The 14,147-nt window shown below is 36.2% G+C and overlaps 1 protein-coding gene across 2 annotated transcripts in view; it reads left to right on the top strand.

The window, feature by feature from the left end:
- Positions 1 to 14,147, top strand: part of KPNA3 (karyopherin subunit alpha 3) — a 58,425-nt gene that overhangs the window by 34,326 nt on the left and 9,952 nt on the right. For both annotated transcript variants that reach the window (XM_074157023.1, XM_074157030.1), the window contains 9 exons: positions 2,657 to 2,746; positions 2,956 to 2,985; positions 3,069 to 3,121; positions 3,211 to 3,306; positions 5,737 to 5,822; positions 8,816 to 8,902; positions 9,296 to 9,465; positions 10,666 to 10,710; positions 13,261 to 13,392. In XM_074157023.1, coding sequence (XP_074013124.1) covers positions 2,657 to 2,746; positions 2,956 to 2,985; positions 3,069 to 3,121; positions 3,211 to 3,306; positions 5,737 to 5,822; positions 8,816 to 8,902; positions 9,296 to 9,465; positions 10,666 to 10,710; positions 13,261 to 13,392 — 789 coding nt within the window. The remainder of the gene's footprint in view (positions 1 to 2,656; positions 2,747 to 2,955; positions 2,986 to 3,068; positions 3,122 to 3,210; positions 3,307 to 5,736; positions 5,823 to 8,815; positions 8,903 to 9,295; positions 9,466 to 10,665; positions 10,711 to 13,260; positions 13,393 to 14,147) is intronic.

The raw sequence follows: 14,147 nt of genomic DNA, 5'->3' as shown, positions 1-14,147 counted from the left end.
TGACGGAAGAAACCTGAAAATAACAAATGAGATAATGTGACATTTCCTAACTAGAATTTTCTTTTCAGTAAGTTCAATAAAAATAGTTCATTTGCGAAATTCGCGACTATTCTAGGTATTTCATCATGTTTTGAATCAAAGGATCTTCAAGAGGCATCTAAAAGGCTTTTTTTACAGAAATTTAAAATAAAGGATCACCTCTCTGTATTGTAAGGTGTTGCGGAACACGCAGTTGAGCACGGCTGAGACCAAATTATTTGGTTGAGAAATAAGTAGATATCATGAGGTGAATCAGTGTAGATAACAGTTCTTACATCAAACGTATTTTAGAAAAACCCTGCAAAGCTCTTTCCCTGGATATTCTGAGCATGAGATCTAGAAAATCCAGCCAAACATTTTAGAAGGAACAGAATTGGAAAACCTTGCCTTGTACCACAGTAGTTTGCTGCTAATGACAAAGAAACTCAGTCCTTCCCAGTAAATGATTTAATACAAAACATTTAACTTGCTCCAGCAGACAGTGGCGGCGGTTCTGCAGTAAGACCCCGGTTCCTTCAGACTCCACCTTTTCTGAAGACAGGGAGTGTCTGCTGGACCAGTGTCTGCCACCCTCATAACTACATACGTCTCCCTGTACATTCACACACGAGTGGACTCACTCACCACCGTGATTTGTGATGATACCTCTGGGTAGGAAGAGGACAGTTGACTGAAGACATCAGGACCTTCTCCAGCTTCAATCCCTTTTCCTAGTATTGATTTATTTTGCCACAACAGCACAGCTGATCCTGTGGGAAACGTTCATCCGAGGCAGGAAGGAGCTGCTCCCTCCACGGGTGGATGTGTGTAGTAGACGTGCACTGGGGAGAAAAGCTGATATGGTCATGGTGAAGCCTTCTAGAAATGGGGTCCGGCCCCTGCAGTTGCCAAAGTATAGGCTATGGTTTAGACCAGCAATAGGAAAAGGAAGTGTACTTCAGCAAAGCCAGATTGAGTGGGGTTGAATGTTGTTTGCTCTTTGCTTAAAATGGCAGGGCCAAGTACTTGGTGTAGAAAAACACATTATAGATCTTTATGGTGAATCCATCCATCAGTGTTTACCTGCCTGATGCAGTTTGTCTGCAAAACACTATTTTCTCAGCATTTAACTGCCTGCTCGTTTCCATCTTCCTTCTCTCTAAAAACACCTGACAACAAAATGCCTTTAGTGCTTGTCTGTATGGATGTGCCCAGCGTACGTTGCCATTACGGCACAGCTCTGGAGAGGCTGCCGTAGCTAATCTGGGTGATCGCCTGCAGGCTTTTGGTATTTAGTTTCTGTACTTCAGCTTGACAAAAACTAAACTGTGTTAAGTTTGTGGAATGTTGTCTTCTGCATTAAAGGGGTACTTAATTATGGTGCTTGTTTATTGCTTTAACGTTCTCTAATCTGAAAAAAAAAACTTAATACATTGTTTGCTAGCCTTTCAAAGTGAGGCTGGAAAAGTTGGGGTTTTTTTTAATTCTTTTTAAAATGTCTAAAAAGTAAGCAAGTCCCAGAAATTTTGGACCTGAGGTTGCTGGTTTTTTTAAGAAAAAATAAAATACTGGGGACTCCTTCAAAATGTGATTCTGTTTAGAGGTTTTTGTTTATATTATAAGCAAGATATGATATAATACAATCTGTATAATCAGTACTGTCTGGCTATCAGATAATTGTTTGGTGACTGAAAAGCCTGCCTTTCCTTGCTAGTATAATGGATTTGTTTTAGGTGTTATAGCTGTTTGTTACACCTTTTTGATGTTTTGCTTTATTAGAGATTGAAATCTTAATGTACTTATTAAAAAAAAAAACAAACACAAAGCCACAAAAAGGTGTTCCGATATACATGCTGCATCATTATCTTCCTTGCCTTTTCTGCCTTTGATTGTACCTCTAGACCTACCAAGCAATAGATAAAGTCTAAAATTTAGAAAAGACCAGTTCATGCTTTTGCAATAATATTTTTAAGACATTTTAAGTTTGTAAAAAAGTGCATTTGGATACAGTTACAATTGATTATTTGATGGCTTTCCTTTTAAATTAGGGCTTTAAGTTCAAATATTCTAATTAAGCAAGGTAGAAATATTAAATGGGTACTCAACCACTGAAAAGGTAATTTTTTTCTTCAGTAATTCCTTGAAGGAGCTAAGGCTGGGTAGGGTGCTTTATTTTAAGTCAGAAATCAGACTAAGAGCAGGAGTGGGAAATGCTACAAGTGTCAGTGTACATGGAGAATGCTACTTTGCACACAAGGTGAAAATACATGTAACCAGGGAACTTTGAAGTAGATTTAGATGAAAACTAATCTTACACTGGAAAATAATTTCTGTTAGGTGTGGCTAAATGTTAATGTCATGCAGATCTGTATATTGTAAATGTTTTTTAGAAAATTGATACCCAAACTGTAAGTTTTGATACATGCAAATGTTATGGACAGTCATAGTTCTGTCTGTGATTAGCAAGCTGCTAGATTCTTACAGCTGAAATACTGCAAATTCTGTTTGCAGTTACAGTTACAGATGCCTTTTAAAAGAAAGCAATCTTACCTAAACTTTTATTTTGACAGGGGCCATTATATCATCACCCTGTACTAATAAGCATTAAGTGTCTTTATTTTTCATCATTCCTTTACAGAACAAAAGAGATGAACATCTTTTGAAAAAAAGAAACGTTCCCCAAGAAGAAAGTTTAGAAGATTCTGATGTTGATGCTGACTTCAAAGCAGTAAGTTCCTTGGTTCTGGAATTCTTATTAAAACTTTGGTGGTGTCTCAAAACAATGTATTCTGTTTTCACTTTCACAGTGGAAGTCTTGCAGGTATTTGAAAGCAAAATTTTGAACTGATACGCTGTTAAAATTAGTTTGTATTAAATGTTTACAAATAATATAATTTAGCAACAAAATTATTAAAGCTTTTTTTTTTTCTTTTCAAGCAAAACGTAACACTAGAAGCTATACTGCAGGTATGTTACATTTAAATTGTTGTTGTTGTTGTTGTTAAGTGTTCTGTGAATTTTAATTTTTTTCTGTTACCTGTTTTTTTCAGAACGCCACAAGTGACAACCCAGTGATCCAACTGAGTGCTGTCCAAGCTGCAAGGTAAAAATAAATAAAGGCACAGAAATGTATTTCCTACACACCTTCTATGATGAAAGTTACTTATTTTATTTTTACATTTAATTTCACAGAAAACTCCTATCCAGTGACAGAAATCCACCTATTGATGACTTAATAAAATCAGGAATTTTACCAATTCTGGTAAAATGCCTAGAAAGGGATGATAAGTAAGTATACTTTTACAAATGTTCACCTTTACTGAAAATCTGCATCCAAAAAATCATTTCATTATTTCAAATGAAGCTGAGGATTCATAACACCATATAATCTTACACAATGGATCATTTTCCATGATGGTAAACCATACATTCTCCAGGAGTACTTATTCTGCCACTGAAATGTCCTTTTATTTTTTCCAGCTTGCACAAGCATATCAGCTAATGGAGAAAACCGTACTAAATTCCTCATTGGGTTTGAATATTCCAGGCTTTTTTTTAAGAAACCTGTCTCAGACTTACTGTGTGTATTTGTGTGAAGGCACAGAACATGCCTGGTTGTGAACAGGGCTCTTCTCTTTGCTAGAATACTCATCATCTTTTTTGTTAGTTATTGGCTTAAGTTTCTTGCTTCTTTCATTCTCACTGCAAGGTGGGTTTCCTTCTGGCTCTGTGCTGCTCCCCCATGTGATGGTACCACACAGTGAGCATGCGGTCTGTTGTGATTCTCTGTTGGGAAACAAGAGCTTCAGTAAAGGAGGCAGAGAACACTGAGAATGTAGTTGTAAGAATTCGATGACATGTAAGAAAAATGCCATATTATACAATCTGTGCCCCTTATTCAGATAGGTGGGGATTAACACATTTGAGGTAAATGTTTTAGTCTATCTTTGGTCTCAGGCAGCCATAAATGTATTTACAGTATTTCCATTTTCAAGGTTATTTCTGCAGCCATGAGGGCTAGAAACTTCAGAAATGCAAATTGGCATTTTGGGTATAATTTGGTGGCTGCTAAAACATGAAGTGTGAGTAGCTTTGTTTCTAGCTGTTTAGCAAAACAGTTGCTTAGAAGGCAGCTGGCAATAATGTTCAAATTGGAATAGCATTTTAAAATGGGTCATGAATTCCTGTCTGCTCTAGAAGTAAATGGTTCAGTGCTGTGAGAATTCTTTTAATTTGAATTTTCTGTCTAGTTTTTGTATGATTTAACTTCGTAAATGTTTAATAAGCCTTTTGAAATTGAACTCAACGTTATCTTAAGCAGTCCGTTTAATTGTGATTGCTATACAATATTTAGTATAGAGCTAAACTCTTCAAAGACTTTGTATAACAGATTGTTAAAGCTGTTGTTCATGTTATAACTGAAAGCTTATCAGAAGAGGAAGAAAAGAAGGACCAGCCCAGAACTAGAAGTTTAATGTGTTTGATCCTAGAACGTGAAGGGTTATAGGTAGCTGCTGACAGGTACTATTTGTTTTTACAAATTCTTATTTACACATCTTAGGTTCTCCTATCTAATTCTTTTCCAATTGCATCTCCAATAAAACCTTAAAATGCTTTGAAAACTAATAAAAAAAAACAACAACAACAAAAAAAAACCCCCACCACCACCACCCCCAAAAAAAACCAAAAACCAACCAAACAAAAAAAACCAACAACAACAAAAAACCCAAAAACCTTAGCCACAGCACCCGCTTCCCTTATGTGGCTATATATAAAACATAACTGATAACCAAAAAAGCATGGAAATGAAAAATAGTCACCTAACAGTAAATTTTTGCTGCTCCTCCCAAAGCCAGACACCATACTGTTGGCTAACTTCCACCATAAGCTGTGAACTCTTTTATAGCTTCTAGAACTCTTGACCGTTAGCATTTGCTTGAACAGCAGTCTTCATACAAACTGTTTTACTAAACTGCTGTTGGCATAGACAACAGTTGACAGGCGTCTTGGAAGAGATGTTCCCCCAGCTTTCATAATATCTGTAACTAATTTTGTCTGCATTTAATAAGTCAGTTTCAATGCAGGTATGATGCTGTCTTTTGATATTGATGCTAGATCTTTCCCCTGTATGTGATGGAGCAGATAAATTGTCTTCATTGCAGTATACCAGCTTGCACTTGATCTGGGATGTAATGCTAGAAGGGCGAAGTTTTTATTAGTTATGATCAGACATGATTATTGAGAACGACTAATGGTAGCAAGACGGTTGCACTTTCTTCTCTAAATATGAATGGTGTTTGGATCAGCTGGATGTGAAGGGGTCTCTGTTATCCATTAGAGAGGCATAATTAAATTTTATGTGAAAGGGTGGTAGAAACCTTTCATACAGGAGATAATTAGTTGACTAGAGTAGCAGTCAGCTTCACCGGTTGGTATGTGTTTCAACAAGTATTACTGCTTTTATTTTTTTTTATTGCTAATATGAAGACAGAATACTGGGTGGTTTACAAAAGGTCATAGAATGTAAAAATCTTCTTTTCCTTACAGCTTTTCCTCTGAAATTCCTGGCTTAGAGGTTTTCTTTAAAACTTTTGGCTCAGTGGCACTACTTAAATGTAGAATGTCTCAGAGTGGGCGCAACTAGTAATACTGAAATGAACCATAAAATAATCTGCAAATCATGTTTCAACTTATTACTATAAAATTATTTCATTACAGTCCTTCATTACAATTTGAAGCTGCATGGGCATTGACTAACATAGCATCAGGCACTTCTGCACAGACTCAAGCTGTTGTACAGTCTAGTAAGTATTACAGTTTGGTTTTTGGGGGGTGATGGATATTGTGGGTAAAAGTGAAAAGGGGGTATGTGGATAATAAATAGCATTTGTTATCAAAATCATTAAAGTAATAAATGCGTGTCCGTCCTCTTTCTCAAAAAAAAAAAATAATCTACATTTTTTTCTTGAACATCAGTCTGTCTGTCACTAACGATTAATATTAAGGAAACCAGACCCGATTTTCTCCTAAAGAAGATAGAGAATGGCAGATGATATAAGTATGACAAAAAAACATTAGTTCTTTCTAATTCTTCGGTTGATTTCTGAAATCATGTACCGTTAATTCCCCTATGGCTAAAACTTATGTTAGCAATTAACTCTCTCTACCTCAAAGGTATGTTCATAAATCTTATTAAAGTTGTTAAATACATATAGTTATGTAAGGTTGCCCATTTAAATACAGAATGAAAAAAATTACCATCCTTTCCTTGCCTGTGTGATTAGTGCCTCCTGTACACACCAAGTTTGTTGTGCTGCCTTCATTCTTTGCTTACCCAGCCAGTGAGACTTCCATTACGAAAAGAGATAGGAAATAAATTCTGTAGTTAATTGAAGATAAATTATTCAAATTAATTTTCCAGGATTATATATTTAGCTTTTATGTATCAGCACGCTTATCTTAAAACAATCACCTTCATGCTAAATACAACATTTTGTTGTTAAACAGGAGACTATAGGTAAGCAAATATATAATAAATTGTCTTGGCTGATTCATATTCAGTGTTTTTATATGGGAAAATGGTGACTTAGATATTTGATTTCTTTTTTCTAAGTGTAAGAACCTGCCTTTCAAATCAAAATGCTGGTTTGTACATTTAAATAGCTAATAAAATATCTCACTAATTGTTAGATTCTGTATAGTTAAGATATTGGAGCAATAGAATAAGAGGGCTTATCAAAATGAGCTCTGGATAAAAATCCAAAGCCTTTTAAAAAAAACATCAACGTCTTGAATTTGTTTCAAAAAGTCCTGATGTGATTTGGACACCTCTGTTTTTAGATTGCTTTTCTGGTGTCTAAATATCTTTGAAAATCTATTCCCAAGATTTTTCATCCTTCCCAACTTGTTCTTTGGTTAGTCATTGTTTTCTTCCTTTTTCAAGTCCCACAATGTTATCATATTTGAATGAATGAATCTAATGAAAAGGCTGTTTATAGTATTAGCTTTGCAGAAAAATATCTGGAAAAAAATCCTAAAGTAAAAATTAAAATTAGAATGAAAATATGAAATAATAGCACAGCCAAAAGCATTGCTGTTACTTGAACGATTACTATAGAAGTTCAGGCTGGGATATGTCTCTCCCAAAATCTGTTTAGCTAATAATAGCTTGAAAAGAAGAAAATGTGATAAAATGAATTTAAAGAAGCAAAAAGTGTTTTTGCAAGCTTTACTCCTAAAGAGAAAATGGAAGAAGTTTAGTCAAAAAGTCTTGCTGCTTTGGCCGGGGGATGACGAAGGGAAAACAGCCTCCCAGCTCTCCTCCCTTCAGGTGAAGGATGGTTTGAGGAAACAAAGCCATAGGCTCTTGCAGCTGTAGAAGAGGCTGGTGCAGCCTAACTACAAAAGAAGGTGGCCTCCTGCCATCAAGAGGGGTCAGTTGGAAGGCCCAGCAAAAGAGGACAAGTACTATACACACAGAATAAGCATTGGCAGGAGCCAGCTTGGAGCAGAAGTAATTAATTTTTTGAGAGCAGTAGATCAGATAACCTGCAACTCACGCTTTCTTAGGCTGTCCCCCTGCCTGTGTGCTGCTATGAAATAATTTCATTCGTGTGTTTGAGAGTAGACCAGGATTGCAATCTAATACAAACTACATACTTGACCCTCCTCTCTGAAATATGCTGAATACACGTATGGCTGAAATGTAATCCCAGTAATGAGAAGGAAGCTAGAATATTCCGCTTGAGCTAATGGAAATGGGGTGATTGTTAGAAGAACAGCAAGAGTGTTCTGAAGCAACAGTGTGTTGCTGTCCCTCCTGACTTGTCAGTTGTAGGCAATTGCTGAATTGCTCATCTAGGGCAGGGAAGGAATTTTAGGTAGTCTTTATTCTTCAACAGTCTGTATTTTTCAGGAAAAAACATCAGGGGTTTTTGACTTATTATCATGTGTTAAATTATCAACAGAATATTGATTCACAGTCGCTTACAAATTGTGTTGCAATTTTTTTAAATTTCTGAAGCTGTTTCTGAAACTATTTCTGCAAGAAAAAATATTCTTTCCTTCAACGATATATAAATTGGTCTATTTTACTTTGCTCAGAAAGAGTATAGGACAAGTATGATCATACATAGATTTAAAAAATTGCTCCAAGAATTAATGTCTTTCAAACAGTATGGGCTGTCTGAAGGGAAGTAGTGCATGGGAATAGCAGTGGGATGGTTTCTTAGCTCTATTAAACTTATTTAATTCACCAGAGACTGATATCTAAAATCAATATCACTTCCTTAAGCTGGTATGTTGCCTGCATTATATAAGAGCAAATTAAAACGTGTCTTAGGACTGGCAGATGGATGTAAATCTTCACTGCATATGGAAACTAACTATAGCCACCTCTTGGGAGGAAGCTATTTTCTTAAAATCAAGATTTGAAGCACGTTTGCACGAGTAGGCATGTCATTCTCCTAGGTATGTGGTGTGATCTTGGATAACTGGAAAATCTGAATTACCAGGACATTAAACCTGGCACCTACGTACTTGAGGCTCTCGCGTATCACTTTGAGAAATATGGGGGAATGTTTAAATGCGAGGAGCATTGTTGCTTGTTCTCAAGTCTATTTTTTCCCCTTTGTAGCTATGTAGAGAAATGATTAACTGAGGTTTTGTATGCTCTTCATAATAAAAACACATCTCTTAGTATAAGGCACGGTAGCAACAGTGTTTTGTATTAATCAATGAAAGTATTGTGCATATACCATGTTCCAGTAAAAAGAAATCTGATCTTTGCATTCTGTAGATGCAGTACCCCTCTTCTTGAGACTACTTCATTCACCACACCAGAATGTTTGTGAGCAAGCTGTCTGGGCTCTCGGAAATATTATAGGTAACTCTTGTTGTTATGATAATTTGAATTCAGGGAGTGTTTCACTTTAGGATTTGACTTTTTGAACATTGGCATTATCATATGAGACTATGTTTCCTCTAAGTTCCGTGGCTTAATGTAATTTCTCATGTGGCCAGAATTACATACGTGCATCCTATTTTTTTCTAAAGAATAGTATCACTTGCTGCACAATATATTAAGTGGATAAATTTTGCGTCTTGTAAAATATACATACATATCTATACGTATGTATATTTAATTGAACACGAACTGTTAGTAGTAGACTATTGGTGAGGAAACATAGAATTTCAGTATCCCAACATGTCATTGCATACATTTCAGGATTTTCCATTTTTAATGTAATTTCTTTTACAACAATTTTCATTTCTGTAGGTGATGGTCCTCAGTGTAGAGATTATGTCATATCACTGGGAGTTGTCAAACCTCTTCTGTCCTTCATCAATCCCTCCATTCCCATCACCTTCCTTCGGAACGTCACATGGGTCATTGTAAATCTCTGCAGGAATAAGGACCCCCCACCGCCTATGGAGACAGTTCAGGAGGTAAATAAAGAATTACGAGACAGATAATTTTTTATACTCTGGGCTAGAGGCCAAATGTTTTACATTGTCATACTATGGATTTATGCATGTTTTTTGCCACAGTCTTGTGCCACTTACCAGTTGGTAAATGAAGTAATTTGACCAATTAGATGCTTTTTACTGAGGTTGTAATACAGATATTTGTAACATCTGAAACTGAGTAAGACTAGAGACTGATGAGCCATATATTAAAATGAGTACAACAAAAAATTAACACACTATAAAGTGTTAACGTACTCAGCATTTCATGTTTTTGTCAAAAAAGGCTATGAACGTGATTCCGTATATAGAAGTATTCAAATGTAATTATTTTCAGTAAGAGGAAATGTAAGTAAACTAGTGAACCTAGTGTACTTTGTGTTTCAACTAACTGTGAACATGCAGTCAATGTCAAGTCCCCACTTGAGAAGAGAAGCATCTGAAAATCCTTTCAGACTGGTGAATAGAGCAAACATGGTGTTTATAGAGAAGGTACAGCCTAGTAAAGTGGTGCTATTTAACTAGAACTATAGTTGTAATGGATGTAAAGTTCTTCATTTTAAGATAGATTCCAAAGGGTAGATACAGTTTTTTCGAAGCCATGTGAAGTATCATATTGTTAGCAACTAAACTTTAATTAAATTTTAAAAATGAAGCAGAGAATGGGGAAACTTCTACAAGTAATACTTTTACCAAATAAAAACGCCTGTTCTAAGCAGTCTTACTGTGGCTCAGGGTTTTTTTATATTTTTTTATATTTTTTTATATTTTTATATTTTATTTTAATATACCATTTGAATATACCAAAATAAAATTTTACTTTAATCCAAGAGGGTTTAATGTATTGATATTAGGTTAATTATTTTTATTATAATGTGTGGTAACAAAGCTTTCAAAATGGCAGGGAGATGTCCCTATCAGTGTTGTTTGCTTGTTTTCCCTCAAAATATAGTCTGCTCTCTCTGTGTCTTTGAAATATAGTACTGTCTTGTATTTTTACAAACTATTAAATATAACATATATTTTTTAATATATGCTTTGAGGGAATGACCAGCTGCTGGGAAATGTGTGAATGCAATATGCTCATGCAGTCTCAAACTAGGCTTTGTGACTGCAGTACTTGGATTCGTGATTGTACAGCCAATTTTATTCTGCTGTAATGACTGATGAACTTCTTTTCAGATTTTGCCAGCATTGTGTGTTCTCATTTACCATACAGATATAAACGTAAGTAATTTCTAAACTTTTAGATATTTAGAGTCTTTGTTTTCTCTGGAGAGAAAATGCTGCGACATTGTGTTTAAGTAGCAAACTTGGTTATGTGTATTAATTTATGTATAATTAAGTAGTAAATGCACAATTAAATATGAAGACTCATATAATTGTAATCATCCAGAGCACAAAAAAAAAAGTGCAAACACCATTTCTGAAATATCTTTTCTAAAAGTTTTTTTATCCGTTACATTAGAAAGTACATTAAAAAAAAATCCTACCTTGCAGAATTGAGCACTAGAAATTTAAGTGCCAGTTTTACCATCAGCTTCACTTCAATTCTGCCCCAATTTATAATTTTGCATAGATGCTGTATAATGCACGTGTAGAAAAAGTGTATTTAATTCTACATATCAGTCCAATCAAATATGGTGACCGTATGGGTAAATCTGGCTTTTTTAACCTGTTGGGTGCCTGACTTTGCAACCTGTTTAACTAAAGAAATCACATATGAAAATATACTTCAATAAAAAGCAAAAACCTATTGTTTTGTGGTACCTTTGACAACTTTTCAATACTAAACTTACAGTATTTCCCACATTTGTGATCCATGGGTTTACATATATTTTCTGAGTAAAGTCCTAGAGGGGTGGATTTCACCTCTGAAGTCTTATATTGGGACTTCAGGAACAAAGATCTGTTTCACTAAGGGATACTGGGCTGCTCTCCTCCTCCTCCTCTTGTCAGGACTTTGTAATGTCTTTGACTCTTGCTCCCGATAGTGAGCCTTCAATTTAGGGAAGCAGGAATTGAACCCTTGTGGTGGGTCTGGGGATAGTGCATAAGATTGGTGGAACTGTCTTTCGTTACTTCCATGCTGTGGTAGTGGTGTTTCTGCTGCTCTTTTAATGGTGAAGTGGGCTTGGCTCCGCAAAATATTTACAAACACTTTAATTTGGGATTTTGCCAGGGTTTTCCCAGTGTAATGTGAGTGGGAGACAGCACATGGTGACTTTCCAATTTGTAATTTGGACAAACCTGAATGGAAATTCATAGCAAAACCAAACTTACGTCTAACTTATAGGCGCTTTTTTTCCCTGCCAAATTTGAAAGCTTTTGCAAGGAATGATTGTGTGAAAGCTTCTTGAAGTAGCTATGAGACTATGTGATGCCAGGTTTTGACTGATCTCAATTAGGGTGCCCGTCTTTTTGATCCTGAGAGTCAGGTGCTAGTTTGGAGGTACCAGTCTGGTCCCAGCCTCCCTGTACTGGAGCAGCAAACCTATCTTTGGAGATGAGTCAGTGATGCAGGTAGGTCAGCCGACAGTCCCGTGAGCGCTTCTGGCGGCTGCTGCTCTCGTCACCAACAGGGCTGTGGGGCAGCAAACTGGTGAGGCACCATCTCTCACTGCTTCTGCTGCGATACCGGCTCCACTGCAGCACTTTCTGCTGTCCCTGTGGCATTAGCAAGTAAGCGCAGCAGCAGGCTGTGTCAAGAAAGCATTAGGTCTGTGCTGTCTGGTCGCTGGAGCTGGGTGGAAGCAGCCTGTGGATCAGGACTTTAAAGTCCTTCCCATGTTTCAGTACTGTAGTATTTAGCTATCTTATTAGCTGGAAATTTCAAATGGGTATCTGTTTTAAAAGTGGAGTAGATCTAGGTACCTCAACAGATTATGTCCTCAGCGGGGTCCAGATTTTCATTCCTGTAGTTCCTAACGTTGTCTCTGAGAGATGGGATATCCTTCTTTCTGCTGGCTTTGTTTCTGCTTCAGATACCACCTTTCAATGACTGTTAACTTTCATACCTTTCTTTTTTGGAGGGCTCTCAAATCATCCTTACCAAGTCATCAGTGGCTTAGTCTTTATATTCTTTAAGATGCTAAGATTGCACTGCATGATAGTCATTTCTCTGTGGGTTTTCGCTTTGCTTGAACAGTTGCCACCTTACAATAGTTGCTAGTCCTTTAGTTGGTATGAGAACTCTTTTCCTTTGCTGTGGATTTTAATCTTAATATGAAGGCCAAAAAAAAAGGCATACATCTAGAATAGTTTCACTTCAGAACCGCACTATGGATCAGAAATACTGAATGTAGATAGATGGATTAGGGACTAAGGGGATTTAGGTGTTCTGTAATCAAAAGATAGCTCAGCTCACAAATGACAGCAGTGCAGGAGCCTGGGTCAGTGTGTTCTTCACAGAGTTACTGGCACAACCACTTATCTGAGCTGGTTGTCTATCTTTGAAATGCAAATCAAGCCCAACAGTTTACCTGTATGCTGTCACTCTATGCACCAAAATGTGGTATTTGATTAAAAAAAAAATCTTTGAGAGAGGACATACAGAAATTATTATTATCGAACAAATGGCCCCAGTTTTCATAGTTGTACATAATAATCTAACATTTTACTAATTAGGTCTCGTCATAAGGTTTGAGTTTTTCCTGTAACTAAATCGCATGCTCTTTTTCCCCCTCATTTCCCCCTGAAATGTTGTTCACTAAATTAAGACACCATTATATGGATTGTGCTGTTCAATGTGTAAACCATGTTCTTTCCAATTTGTAGATTCTTGTGGACACTGTTTGGGCTTTGTCCTACTTAACAGACGGTGGGAATGAACAGATACAAATGGTGATTGATTCAGGAGTTGTACCTTTTCTAGTTCCCCTTCTGAGTCATCAGGAGGTTAAAGTTCAAGTAAGTCTGGTTCAGTTGCTATTGAATAGTCCTTTGTAAGCTATTTTCTAAAAAATGTGCCTTAAAGTATTTATCAGTGGAGTACTGAGCATTTATAGCTACACTTGTTACAGGTAAAACTGAACAAAAAATGTTACCTACCCTGGGGAAAAAAAGATCATAAAATGAAAGAAAACTCAAACAAAACAGTTCTAATAGAATTTTAAGTAAAATGACAGGTTAAACATTAACTTCCATTGGGTGATTACCAGGGGTGCCTTCCTTTTGTAGTCCTAAAATACTTAATGACAACAGATTTTGTTTTCCAGAATTCAAGTCCTATGCACACTTTTCTGTTGCTGCATACATGATTGTGCATATTCTGTCTGAATAGCTCATGGAAATCAATTAAATTTTGGGACCTTTTGAATGTTCAAATATTTGCAGTTGCCGAGTCCTTTTAGTAAAGCAAATTTCTAATTAGCTAGAAGAGGTAGGTTAACTGAGCTTGTCTGTTTAATTTCAAAGACAAAGGGAACCCAAAAGTTAGTTAATGTGTGCTTGATTTTTATAAACCAACTGTTGTAATTGTGAGCTTTTTTATGTATCTGCTCATTTGTCATGTTTGTTTAGTTTGCACTTTGGATGAGATGTGGTTGCCTTGAAATTTGTCAGAGCAGTTCACTTGATGAAAAGGAGTCTCTCCAGTATTCTGTCACTTGCAAAGCATTTACTAACCAATACATAAAGATATAAAGTCCATTTCTGAAAGTCAA

This window comes from Numenius arquata, chromosome 1 (assembly GCF_964106895.1).
Source record: "Numenius arquata chromosome 1, bNumArq3.hap1.1, whole genome shotgun sequence".
NCBI lineage: Eukaryota > Metazoa > Chordata > Aves > Charadriiformes > Scolopacidae > Numenius > Numenius arquata.
This window is presented reverse-complemented; position numbering and strand designations above follow the sequence as displayed.